We start from the raw sequence: 14,591 nt of genomic DNA on the forward strand, positions 1-14,591 counted from the left end.
AGGCATCAAGGCCCCAGTGGAGTCGCACATTGATGCGACTCGTGCAGCATTGCCCAAAATGTCACAAGAACACACTCATAAAGCACATCGTCCTAACAAGATGGTGCATTTGGGAGTACACTTATTACCTTTGAGCTATCTTGGCTCAGTCTGGGTTCTCAAACAATGGAATAAAACTTGAGATGCTTAATGACCTCAATATCTCGGTTCCTGGGTTAGCACAATTGCTCAGGATATCAAACAAAGGAAATCTGCCCCATGGAGAGTTTGCAACAAACTTTCAAGAATATGGAAGTGGACACTCTCGGCGTATCAAGGAACGACTGTTCATGGGATCAGTGGAGTCTGTCTTGGTTTATGGAGGTCAAGCATGGACCCTCACCATGACCCACAGGAAGGGACTTCAAGGATGCTGTGCTCGACTTCTTCATTCGGCTTTCAATGTCCATTGGTCTGAACGTGGATAAACTAGAAGAGCACTCGGTACAGTGCGTACCTCCACAAGGCTGAACAGTTTACGTGTTATATTACACTGATAGGCCGGATATGCTGACCTAAATCAGCTCGTTCGTGTCATCTAACTTATGTCGTTCAACGTCAATAAGTTCCTGTCCACAAATCTAATCAGCTTGTTCTTGTCATCTAACCAACTCATCCAACAAGTTTTTGTCTGAATGCATCCACAACTTTTTGAGATATTGTGCCGTATATCATTTTTGGTCCCATCTCTCAACGGTGAAGAATTGCTTGTAAAAATTAAATAATTCTCGCATCCAGATCTTCACCAAAATGTAACCAATTCTTCCTTGTCACACACCCAACCTGTCCAGCAACTTCGTCCAAATCCGTCAATAACTTTTTGAGATATCGTGCTCACAGACAAGCAGACACACGGACAGCAGCGAAAAACATACCGTCCACCTTCGGTGGTGCAGGTAATTAGAAATCATGAGGCAAGCCATATTTGAATGCACATGTCATGTATAATACTCATATCCTTCAGGTGGTATGTGTTTGAGTTAAGTCAAGCTTAAAAATGCACCCAATCTATGATTTGCTGAGTAATGGTCAGCCATTGGGGTTGAGCACATTAAACTGAGAGCCCCGACAACAATGAAAATACTGTCCGAGTTGCATTCCTCCGATTTGGGTCTGAGAACCCAGGAAATAATCAGCTGAATAGTCTCACCAGCGTTTAGTTCTTGTAGGTGCTCTGTGCTGGGCTCTGGAGAGTGCTCGGCCCATAACTTGACAATGACGTGTCCAGGACATTGTTCCCTTTCACATCATAAACAGATAGGAAGCCTCTCTGATTTATAACCCCATGATCCAGGATCAACCCATTGTTCCAGTATTCCCCACCTGGGTAAACTTCCAGAATCCAGGCTTATTGCGTACCTCCAAACTTTTGTTCCTCACTTCCCACTCTTCTTTCTCGGGCCTCAACCAGGTAACGCATTGCAATCTCACTCTCATGTCATCTCCCATCCTGATCCACAATCTTCATTAACCCCATGAACCTTCTCAACCTAACCCTCCTACTTGCAGGTTGCAGTGTTCCCTCCTCTCTTCTTGCTCACCTTTTCCTGTTCGTACCTTCATTCCCTTGCCTATTGGATCCAAGAGTGTCCTTGCCGTGCCACTGTCAGTTCATCCCCTCACCACCTTTTTTGCCTCCACGATGTTTCCCCCTTACAGCGCATGAAAGGAAAATGCAACTACATGAGGAATGTTTATCTTGTTCTTTGACCCCCCCCCCCCCAGTTATTTGCAGGGCTCACACGATCCACCATCAACCTCCTTCGGGTGAAACTACCAAAATCCAGGATCACTTCTCACCTCCACTCATTCGTCCCTCTTTTTCCCCCACCTGTGGAACAAACTTCCACACTCTCTTCAATCTCATTATTCCCCTTCAGGTCAACACAGCTGTTCACCACCATCTCAGATCATTCCCCATCCAAAAACCATGATCTTTTCTACCCTCGTTAACCACCCCCACCCCATGGCCAAACCCACCTCCTTCTAAATATTTTTTCAAGCCTCAGTTTTTCCTTCCTGAGAGTTTCCTCCTGCATCCATCTTGTCCACCCCATGCATCCTCTCCTGCCCCATGCATCCTCCCCACACCCATTGTTTGTCCAAGCTCCCTCTACTTTGTCCTTCCATGAGCCTCGACACTGCATACAAAAGTTTTTTTTTTAATATAATTTAAACTGAAACACTGAAGGACACCTCGGCATCCATTCTGGATACATTGTTCATTGTGTGAACATGAAGAATGTGATATCGATAACAGAGACATAAAGATGTCAGATTGTTTCCTTTGTGCTGCATGGACCATTAAGGGTATCTATTAATTAGGTATGCATGCATTGGAGGGGCCGAGGTGGTAGTTGGGCAAAGATGAAGAAAAAAAAAGAAAATAGGAAGCAGAAGGGAAGAGCAAGCAGAGTATGGGAGTGATTTTTGGGAAAGTGGGGGAGAAGGAGGAAATCACTTTGTGAGAAGATTCGAGTGGGACTTGAACCGGGAATGACTTGCAATCTATGTCTGCAGGTTGCATCATGAACGGGGTGCGGTTGTACTGCTGATGCAGTATCCTCTGCACTTTGGGAGAGGAATTTGAAAATTTGATCAGGATGCCGGTGACAAAGCGTGGGATCTTAAACACCAACTCTTTCAGGAAGACAACATCGATCCTATGCCAGCAGAATGGACACCAGGCTTAAGGTCTATGAGAGGGATTGCACACAACCTGCCTGCGACGCACTAGGGTAACGGTTTATCGTTGGGGTTTTTTTTTTGTATACATAGTAGTCGAGGCTCGTGGAAGAGCTAGAATTAGTCCACATCGGGGCAGATCAGGTCACAATTAAATGGACCAGGGCTAGGATAGATAGAGGGAGACTTGGACAAACAATGGGTGTGGGGAGGAATTGGGGTGGACAAGATGGATGCAGAAGGAAACTGCAAGGAGGGAAACCTGGAAATTTGGAAGGAGGAGGGATTGGGGTGGGTTAACGAGGGTAGAAAAGATCATGGTTTTGGATTGGCGACAATCTGAGATGGTGCTGAACAGCTGTGTTGAAGACCTGGAGGGAAGAATGAGATTGAAGGGGATGTACACGTTGATTCCACAGGTGGGGAAATCGAATAAGTGGAGGTGACCGGTGATCCAGGATTTAGGTAGTTTCATCAGAGGGGTTGGAAATAAATTTTGATTCAATTAATCAAAAAAGAACAAAAAGTGAAACCAAAAGTGCTAAAATGGAAAGTGGTTGTTTGGTTGTGTGGTTGCATGGCAACGTTTGTTTCAAAATATTTGTCATAACATGGCATTAGGTGTCATCTTGTCTGTACGAAGCTCACAAATATTTTTCTTTGTTTCTTTCCCATCCAATTGAATGTGATGATGAGTGGTATTACCTCGGCCATCGTGACGTGTGTTCACCCATGTCTGTTTGTCTGTTTGTTAAGAGGAAAATTTAACATTTTCATCATATGTTGGTCTGTCTCGTTTGTTGTCTCAGCTCAGCTTTGTCTCAGCTCGAGGTTTTTGTTGTTTGTCTCAACTCGAGGTTTTTGGCAGACGGAGTGCATTGCTCACCAGGTATGTTTGTCTGTGAGTGCGACAACTCGCGAACGCTTTTCAAAGGACAAAAGTGAGGCTGCAAATGTGTTCTTGAGCATATATGTCAAAAGTCAAGGTGACGGTGACGTCATTTGCATATAAAACAGGTACCACCAAAAGTGTTTGCTCTACGTGACGTCAAACTTGACACGAAGGAGTTGGAAAAACATCACCGACAAATTCCGAGCAGATTTGATAATCCGATCCTTATTAAAATGCAAGATTTCTGTTGGGGCTGGGGGACGGATGACGCATTTACAAAATGGCGGCAATCCGGTGACGTATAATCTCGTTTCCATGGCAACGAAGTCACCCATGTTAAAAGTATGGGGGGGGGGGGTTTAGGGACAAAAAAAAACGATAACTCGGAAACGCATCAAGGTACAGGTATCCAATTACATCCATGTTTAAAGGTCACAGTGACAGTGACAGTGACGTCATTTGCATGATTTTTGTCACACCCGCCAGGCTGCCACTTGACGCCTTCTTGTCTGTTTGTTTGTCTGTGAGAACAATATCTCAAAAAGTTGTGGACGGATTCGGACGAAACTTGGTGGACACGTTGGGTGTGTGACGAGGAAGAATTGATTCGATTTTTGTGAAGATCCGGATCTGGATCCGACCTATCAGTGGGATACAAAATGTAATGTGTTCAGCCTGGCGGAGGAACGCGCTCCACCAAGGGCTATTCTACTTTGGTTTGTGAACACGAGTCATCCCGTTCCAACTCGTGTCCTCGTACTTACTATATGTTATTTGCTTTCAAACACGATAGAGGACTTGTCCTGTAAACTCAGCACTACAAGCTGATTTTGGTCTTCCTGATGATGCCAAATGCAGAAGCATGTCCAAAACGATTAGTTAAAATGCTGAGCTTGCACACTTCCACTTCGAGGTTGTTATCTTTGCAGAAATCTCCCCCTGTTCCTCTCTCTCCCCTCCTCCCCGACTTTCTTTTTTTAGATCCTGGTGGGGGATCTCTAAGTCTTACTCACGTTGTTGTTCTTCATCTTCTTCTTGTGGACCTTTTTTGTTTCACAGCCCACAGTTTTCATCGAAACTTCCTGAAACTTGGCATATATATGTAAAAATTCCCTGCGCAGACAGTAACCATCTCCGATTTTGAAAATTCCTCCGAGAAAAAAAAAGTTATGACGTCAAAATATCTCCGATAATGGGAATCGCCTAAAATATTATCTCCAAAACTCGGCAAGCTTTTTGAATTCTGTTTGCGGGAATCGAACAGGGCATTAGCAGAGATGAATTACCGCACATATGATACATCACTGTGACGTCATATCAATTTTTATGACGTCATTCCTATTGTTTGACATTTTTTGTTTCACAACCCAGAGTTTTCATCGGATCTTCGTGAAACTTGCCATGTATATGTAGAAAGCCCACCGCAGGCAGTAACCATCTCCAATTTTGGAAATTCTTCCTAGAAAAAAAGTTGACGTCATAATATCGCCACTAATGGAAATCGCCCATACCATTATCTCCGAAACTAGGCAAGCTGTTTGAATTTTGTTTGCGGGAATCAAGCCGGGCATTAGCACAGATAATTTATCGCAAGCCTGATGCATCACAATGACGTCATATTCGTTTTTATGACGTCATCATTAGTAGGACGAGGATCTTAGCTCATTTGAGCTTGTTGATCTCAACTCTTCAAAATAAATGTTTTTTCTTTCACCTCATTTTAAGATCATGGCACTCCAGATCTTTAGAGCTATCGGTAGTTTGCTTTCGCATTACTCGTGTACTCACACCAACCATATGACCTTGTTCATGTTAACACTTTTTCACAACCACGTTACCACACTATCCCTTTTGGATAAAGACTGTAGCTGTGATCCGCATCCTCTTAGAATGAATGAAACGTCTGGTGGAGTCGTACATCTCCATAGCACGCATCCCACCGGCTCGTGTTGGAACCTTCGGATGCATTATTCAAATAAATCATCCTCTTCATTCCTCCTAATATAGTGCGTCCCACAGTAGGAATACATGACTCCATTCGGGGCCTTTTATTCCACGCAACGCCCACCCGATGCTCCTAATTGCCAGGTCAGCTCTCCGGACGCTCTTCGGACCGACCGTGGGTGGTTCTACATTCCGTGCACATTGTGAAGGTCGGATGCAATGGAGCCCTGAGATTACATGGAAATGAGTTGAACAGCAATCTAAAGTGTTCATGTGTGTTGTCATTAATGTGTGGTTTGTTTGGTTTTTTTTAATTCTAATTTAAAATCAATTCCATCTCATGCATGTGTTTTTTCAGCAACTCGGTCTCTGCACTCCCAGGATCTATTTCAGTTGATGAAACAAGCGTATTGAGGATTCATTCACAAAAATTTATTGGAGTCATGATTGATGAAGAATTTACATGGGAAAAGGATGTACTCACTTCGCGTAAATCCATTTCTCGAAGCAGTGGTGCCATAAGTAAATTAAAGTATTATTTTCCGAAATTGGTTCTTTGTTTGTCTCCTTCACCGAAGGTGGACGGTGGTTATGTTTTCTTTCACTCCTGTTTGTCTGTCTGCTTGTCTGCCTGAGAGCAGAATATCTCAAAAAGTTCTGGACGGACTCGGATGAAATTTTGTGGACAGGTTGGGTGTGTGACAAGGACTGATTGATTCGATTTTGGCGAAGATCCTGCTCCGGCTACTAGAATTTTAAAAATGGTTCTTAACAACCGGGAGATGGGAACAAAAACAAGATATAACAGGATATGTCAAAAAGTTGTGGATGGATTATGACAAAACTCTTGGTTAGATTTTGATTTGGGAACAAGCTGATTAGATTTTGGTTAATGATGAGTTGGTCAGGTGACAAGAACAAGCCGATTGCATTCTGGTTAACGATGAGTTGTTCAGGTGATAAGAACAAGCCGATTAGATTTTGGTTAATGACGAGTTGGCTAGATAACAAGAACAAGCCGATTCGATTTTGGTTAATGATGTTGGTTAGGTGACAAGAACAAGTCGATTAGATTCTGGTTTACGATGAGTTGTTCAGGTCACAAGAACAAGCCGATTACATTCTGGTTAACAATGAGTTGTTCAGGTGACAAGAACAAGCCGATTACATTCTGGTTAACGATGAGTTGTTCAGGTGATAAGAACAAGCCAATTAGATTTTGGTTAATGACGAGTTGGCTAGATAACAAGAACAAGCCGATTAGATTTTGGTTAATGATGTTGGTTAGGTGACAAGAACAAGCTGATTAGATTGTGGTTACTGATGAGTTGGTTAGGTGACAAGAACAAGTCGATTAGATTTTGGTTAATGACGAGTTGGCTAGATAACAAGAACAAGCCGATTAGATTTTGGTTAATGATGTTGGTTAGGTGACAAGAACAAGTCGATTCGATTTTGGTTAATGACGAGTTGGCTAGATAACAAGAACAAGCCGATTACATTCTGGTTACTGATGAGTTGGTTAGGTGACAAGAACAAGCCGATTAGATTTTGGTTAATGACGAGTTGGCTAGTTAACAAGAACAAGACGATTAGATTTTGGTTAATGACGAGTTGGCTAGTTAACAAGAACAAGACGATTAGATTTTGGTTAATGATGTTGGTTAGGTGACAAGAACAAGCTGATTAGATTTTGGTTAATGATGAGTTGGTTAGGTGACAAGAACAAGCTGATTTGATGTTGGTTAATAATGAGTTGGTTAGGCGACAAGAACAAGCTGATTTGATGTTGGTTAATGATGAGTTGGTTAGGTGACAAGAACAAGCTGATTGCATTCTGGTTAACGATGAGTTGTTCAGGTGATAAGAACAAGCCGATTAGATTTTGGTTAATGACGAGTTGGCTAGATAACAAGAACAAGCCGATTCGATTTTGGTTAATGATGTTGGTTAGGTGACAAGAACAAGTCGATTAGATTCTGGTTTACGATGAGTTGTTCAGGTCACAAGAACAAGCCGATTACATTCTGGTTAACAATGAGTTGTTCAGGTGACAAGAACAAGCCGATTAGATTTTGGTTAATGATGTTGGTTAGGTGACAAGAACAAGCTGATTAGATTTTGGTTAATGATGAGTTGGTTAGGTGACAAGAACAAGCTGATTTGATGTTGGTTAATAATGAGTTGGTTAGGTGACAAGAACAAGCTGATTTGATGTTGGTTAATGATGAGTTGGTTAGGTGACAAGAACAAGTCGATTAGATTTTGGTTAATGATGAGTTGGTTAGGTGACAAGAACAAGCTGATTTGATGTTGGTTAATGATGAGTTGGTTAGGTGACAAGAACAAGCTGATTTGATGTTGGTTAATGATGAGTTGGTTGGGTGACAAGAACAAGCTGATTTGATGTTGGTTAATGATGAGTTGGTTAGGTGACAAGAACAAGTCGATTAGATTTTGGTTAATGATGAGTTGGTTAGGTGACAAGAACAAGCTGATTTGATGTTGGTTAATGATGAGTTGGTTGGGTGACAAGAACAAGCTGATTTGATGTTGGTTAATGATGAGTTGGTTAGGTGACAAGAACAAGCTGATTTGATGTTGGTTAATGATGAGTTGGTTAGGTGACAAGAACAAGCTGATTTGATGTTGGTTAATGATGAGTTGGTTGGGTGACAAGAACAAGCTGATTTGATGTTGGTTAATGATGAGTTGGTTGGGTGACAAGAACAAGCTGATTTGATGTTGGTTAATGATGAGTTGGTTAGGTGACAAGAACAAGCTGATTAGATGTTGGTTCAGGTCTGGATCCAGATCCGGTGTATCATTGAGATCCAAAACGTAACCTGTTCATCCTGGTGGAGGTATGTGATCGACTGATCGCCGTTCTAGTTCACCTTGGTAATGTCTCGACTGAATGACTGCATCGTTGTTTGTGGCAACTTCTTACATTTCCAGCAGGACAAAATGTTGGTTTTACATCACAGAGTTATGAGAATAATATGCAGCTCGGTTCACATTCACATTCAAATGTTCATTTTTATTTATAATCAGGTTCTGAAATTGAAGAACTTTACATTTTCCATTTCGGGTTACTTATGTTCCAGCTTAATCAAGATGAGATGCCCCAGAAACATATTCAAATTTTTGTGTAGAAAAAGCTCTTTCAGAATTACCCAACAAGACAAGGGGATATGTCCAACAAGACAAGGGGATATGTCCAACTAGACAAGGGGATATGTCCAACTAGACAAGGAGATATGTCCAACAAGACAAGGGGATATGTCCAACTAGACAAGGGGATATGTCCAACTAGACAAGGAGATATGTCCAACAAGACAAGGGGATATGTCCAACAAGACAAAGGGATATGTCCAACAAGACAAAGGGATATGTCCAACTAGACAAGGGGATATGTCCAACAAGACAAGGGGATATGTCCAACTAGACAAGGGGATATGTCCAACTAGACAAGGAGATATGTCCAACAAGACAAGGGGATATGTCCAACTAGACAAGGGGATATGTCCAACTAGACAAGGAGATATGTCCAACAAGACAAGGGGATATGTCCAACAAGACAAAGGGATATGTCCAACAAGACAAAGGGATATGTCCAACAAGACAAAGGGTTATGCCCAACAAGACAAGGGGATATGCCCAACACGACAAGGGGATATGTCCAACAAGACAAGGGGATATGTCCAACAAGACAAATGGTTATGTCCAACAAGACAAGGGGGTATGCCCAACAAGACAAGGGGATATGCCCAACAAGGCAAGGAGTTATGTCCAACAAGTCAAGTGGTTCTGCTCAACAAGACAAGGGGTTATGTCCAACAAGACAAGGGGATATGCCCAACAACACAAGGGGATATGTCCAACAAGACAAAGGGTTATGTCCAACAAGACAAAGGGTTATGTCCAACAAGACAAAGGGTTATGTCCAACAAGACAAGGGGATATGCCCAACAACACAAGGGGATATGCCCAACAAGACAAAGGGTGATGTCCAACAAGACAAAGGGTGATGTCCAACAAGACAAGGGGATATGCCCAACAAGACAAGGGGATATGCCCAACAACACAAGGGGATATGCCCAACAACACAAGGGGATATGCCCAACAAGACAAAGGGTTATGTCCAACAACACAAGGGGTTATGTCCAACAAGACAAGGGGATATGTCCAACAAGACAAGGGGATATACGCAACAACACAAGGGGTTATGTGGAACAACACAAGGGGTTATGTGGAACAAGACAAGGGGTTATGTATAATTTACAACAAACAAGAACTTTCACAATATTTCATTATTTCAGTATCTTCATATTTTTCATCACAATCTATTGTTGTAGGGATCTGAAGTTTAACAAGCCATGTTTATCTTCAGGTTCCTCCACCGTTCTCATGATATGATGTATGTCTGTTGTATTTTGTGTTTTGATTGATTCAAGGGCAGAAATAAATCTTAAAACTAAAACTGAAACTTCCCTCCAGTTCTTGAAGACAGCTGTTTACCCCATCTCAGATCAGCCCCAATCAAAAAACCATGATCTTTTCTATCATCATTAACCCCCCAACCCCCATCCCCAATCACAACCCATCCAAATCCCACTCCAACCCACTTTCCAGTTTTCCCTCCTGAGAGTTTCCTTCTGTATCCATCCTGTCCACCCAATGCACCCCCTCCTACCCCCCATTCCTCCCCACACCCATTGTTTGTCCAAGTCTCCCTCGAAGTTATCCTCCAACTTCCGTTGTTGATATCCCCCCCCTTCACTCAGCTGTTCCTTTTGTCCTGTTGCACCCTGATCCGTTCAGTGTACTAACATTAGCTCTTCCATGAGCCTCGACCATGTATCCCAAAAAAAAATTTATCAGTTTCAATTATTTCGAGCAACAAGCAGTATAACCACGAGAATGTTCTGATAAATACAGCTTGGTATTTTAAAATGATGCTACGAGTAAATAGTGCCCCCCACCTCCTCAAGTAACCCCCCTTTCGACATCAAAAAAAAACTTCCAGCAAGTCAGGCTCAACCCTTACCTTCACAATTGAGGTTTGGAAGAGATATATTGATGGAAACCTCAATCTTTCCCGTGCTCTTCTCAGGATCATCAACATACAGCTCATTGGCTCTGTGGGAAGCAGGTTGTGAGAATGATGGGCATCGATTCAACGGTCATGTTGGTCCTTATAAATCACCTGATCATAAGCATCCGGTGCTTGGTTAATTATAGAGGCCAGCTCTAACACTCACATCTCGATGTTGATAAATCCCATGAGCTCTGACAGGAACAAGAACAGAATGAAGAGACAGCAGGAAACAGAAACTGCAAACACACACCAAGGAATTCTCCTGTGGATGAGCTGGACATGCTGGACAGTGTGCCATGACTCCACAGGGTTATCATCAATGATTGTGAGACCTCTTCCTATGATTAATTAATGGGGCAAGAATATAATATATATATATATATATATATATATATATATATATATATATATATATATATATAATTTATAATCACCCTGGTACACAGACACCCTGAAAACCTAGAGGTATGTGTACTCCTCTCTGAGCTCCCTGGGTTTGAATCCCGACCCAGCTATAAATTGCCATCTTGGTGTTTCACATGTGGAGTGATTGCTCAAGGTGTGCACCGTCCGTCAGATGGATGAAGAACTGGAGGAACCATCATCACCAGTGGTTGGTAGAAGTTAAAGGCGCGTTATCGCCGGCATCCTGAGCAAATTACTAAACCGTGCCCTGTAAGTGGAGTATCCTGCGTCGGGAGTGGTGACCCATCCAGGATTGCTTCTAACCTTGAGACATTTCTCCACCTGTCATTATAACACCCCAAAGCTCTCTCAAAAGTTTGGTCAGGATTAAAAAATGTGACGTTTGGATGCAAAATGTCAATATACTGTATAATTAATAATAATAATTAATCATCATCAAGTATCATACCCTGTGTGCAGAGACTTGGTGTTTCCAAAGCAGCCACCCGGCTACAATACTGGTTGGGTCACCGCTCCAACTCAGGAAGTCAGGGAAGGAATCTATTATTTGTTCAGCATGCCAGCAATTATAGCTCACCTACTCTTCACAAATGACACGATGACATAGTTAACGTCCACCAACTCATGCCAGCAGATGGGATGCCCAGCTTAACTTCAGTCCGAGGGACAGCACACAATGACGAATCAACCCTGCCTGTGATGACAGTTTATAGCCATCCTGCCATCCCTTGTACTGTACCTGCAAGGAGACCGTCCGAGAACAAGCAGGTCGTTTGAAACTGTGGCCAATCCAATGGCTCCAGAGGACAAGGTCTAACTTCTTTTCCTGACACGGTATAGTGGCGAGAAGTCCCACGCTGTGCAACAATTCAAGCTGTGATGAGTTTTTCTCAATGATAGCGTCAGCAGGAAGGAAGTTAGTGTTCAGTGAAACACGAGAAAGATATGTAGCGTGTGTGTCTAAGAGGAGTCCGCGTGAGCTGGTTCAGGCATGCCAGTAACCAAGTAATGGTTGGTGGTTAAACTCAGAAAAGAAAATAAAAATTCTTTCTGTACATGAGCTGATGTGTAATCGTTTACAAATGTTACATTCTGTATTGATGAAATAACAGGAAGCAAGAAAATGGAAAATGGATGAAGTGGAGAGAAGGGAAGTGAGCAAATGACTTTAAAAGGACTTGGAGTCTCTGTCTCTGTCTCTGTCTCTGTCTCTGTCTCTGTCTCTGTCTCTGTCTCTGTCTCTGTCTCTCTCTTTCTTTTCCACCACTCCTTATTCTCCCAACCTGTTTCTATATCCCTCCCCTTTACCCGATTCCCAATTTTCAGGACACATGTACACCTTCATTTTCAAAACCATAATTCCAGCAATCTCTGTGTCTGTCTGTCTGTTTGTCTGCGACCGCCGTTTCTCGACAACCGCCGGACCGATCTGATTGAAACTTGCCAGGAATATTGCTGGGGACCCGTGGATGTGCCTTTTCAAGGTTTGATATCGATCCGATAAGCGGTTCCCAAGTTACGGCCATTTATCTGTCGACCAATGACAATACACGGTGCTATGACATCACGAATGACGTCACAATTAATGTTTATTTATGTATTTATTATTTATTTTTATTTTTTGCATGATTGATGGTCCGATCTGATTGAAACTTGCCAGGAATATTGCTGGGGACCCATGGATGTGCCTTTTCAAGGTTTGATATTAATCGGATAAGCAGTTCCCAAGTTATGGCCACTTATCTGTCGACCAATATCTGCGAGAGAGGGGGGACGGGAGAGGGGGGATGAGAGTGGGGGCGAGAGAGAGGGGCGAGAGAGGAGGGGGAGAGAGGAAGGGCGAGATTAGGGGGAGAGAGAGGGGGGAGTGGGGACGAGAGAGAGTGAGAGAGGGGACGGGAGAGGGGGTGCGAGAGGGGGTGTGAGAGAGGGGGTTGGAGTGGAGGCAAGAGAGAGGGGCGAGGGAGAAGGGCGAGAGAGAGGGGCGAGAGAGGAGGGGCGAGACTCGGGGTGAGAGAGGGGGAGAGAGAGGGGGGAGAAAGAGGGGAGAGAGAGAGGAGGAATAGAGGAGGGGTGAGACTGGGGGTGAGAGAGGGGGGAGAGAGGGGGAGAGAGGGGGAGAGAGAGGGGGAGAGAGAGGGGGAGAGAGAGGGGGAAGAGAGGGGGTGAGAGAGGGGAAGGAGAGAGGGGGAAAGAGGGTGAGAGAGAGGGGGCGTCACACTTCAAGAGAGGGGAGAGAGGAGGGGGCGAGAGGGGGGGTGAGAGTAGGAGCAAGAGAGAGGGGCGAGAGAGGAGGGGGGAGAGAGGAGGGGCGAGACTAGGGGGGAGTGAGGGGGGGCGAGAGAGAGGGGGCGTCACAATTCTTCTTCATTTGATATGACGTCACAATTGACGCTGGAGACCTGAATATGTTTCCCAGGTGTTTCCCAAGTTATGGCCATTTATGATATGGTTGGTTCGATCTAATTGAAATAATTCCCCAATCCAGTCATCGTTACGCACCTACGGGCCCGTACTAGTTTTCAAAACCATGAATCTGCCTGTCTGTAGCTTGACTCCAATGGTTGGAGGTTCTCCGAACGCTTGAAGTTCATGCCAACTGTGCGTTCTCGTGAACTCGAAGGTAAAACCACCTTTCCCCGTGACATTGCCAACAAAAGGAAGAGCACCAAGTAAAGTAAGCCCCATCACCCGTGTGCTTCAGAAGCTTTGCCACCAAGGTAAACACAGTGAAATGTCTGAATTAAAATCCAAGATCTATTGCACGAATCGTCGACGATTCTCCTCCTGCTTCCATCTTGCAAGACGCGTAATGTCCTTGAAGCGATGCGTCAACACCAGCACTGCACAGAATTCAGAAATAGGTTGAAAAACATCCAATTTGTACGAAAGCAGCACAACAAAGGAGGAAGCGATGAAGAGTGCGTGTGAGTAAAGGAGGAAAAACACACTCTCAGGGTCACTTCCTGGCGCATTAAGGTTCAAGCAACACAGAAACGTGGCAACCTTGAGTTGACTAAACGACACACACTGACTAGACCCAAGTTTGGACCCAAGAGTACATGTTGACCACCAATCGGTCCATTTCTCTCGTGGACTAGAGGTTGGGGGTGCTTGTGGTGCTTGGGGTACGTTTCATTTGGAAACCGTGTTCTTTACAAGACAGAATTGCAAGCAATACCGGAAATGCTTAGAAATGCTGCGGCAGCTGTTACTCACTGATTGCACCAGTGTATGTGGGCTGAGTCAGGTCTTTCGGAACCTTCCGGTAGATGTCCAGCCTACGGACGGTGGCGGGAGGACAAAGGAAGAGTAAGCAGACTGGGTCAGCTGGGTAATTAAAGACAGACTCGTGTGCTCAGCAGACTTGCAGAACCCATACCCAACTCACGTCGGTCGTGAAAATCTACAAGGGGCTTCAACTCCAACCGTTTAAACTTGGGACACTTGGTGAATCACAACAGGCAACCCGTACAATCGACTGAACCTTTGTATTTATATTAG

General features: G+C 43.8%; 1 protein-coding gene across 10 annotated transcripts in view; it reads right to left on the minus strand.

The window, feature by feature from the left end:
- The window catches only part of ERGIC1 (endoplasmic reticulum-golgi intermediate compartment 1), a 135,683-nt gene that overhangs the window by 22,461 nt on the left and 98,631 nt on the right, over positions 1–14,591 (minus strand). For 5 of the 10 annotated variants that reach the window (XM_085874172.1, XM_085874202.1, XM_085874174.1 and 2 more), the window contains 2 exons: positions 10,825–10,897; positions 10,611–10,702 (listed from right to left, as the gene is read on the minus strand). In XM_085874172.1, the coding sequence (XP_085730298.1) occupies positions 10,611–10,702; positions 10,825–10,897 (165 nt within the window). Of the gene's footprint in view, positions 1–10,610; positions 10,703–10,824; positions 10,898–11,826; positions 12,770–14,306; positions 14,369–14,591 lie in introns of those variants that run through there. The other 5 variants (XM_085874191.1, XM_085874210.1, XM_085874219.1 and 2 more) reach the window with 3 other exon arrangements.

The sequence above is a fragment of the Eptatretus burgeri genome, chromosome 1 (genome assembly GCF_056783735.1).
Source record: "Eptatretus burgeri isolate ZD-2024b chromosome 1, Ebu_testis_v1, whole genome shotgun sequence".
In the NCBI taxonomy this organism is placed as follows: domain Eukaryota; kingdom Metazoa; phylum Chordata; class Myxini; order Myxiniformes; family Myxinidae; genus Eptatretus; species Eptatretus burgeri.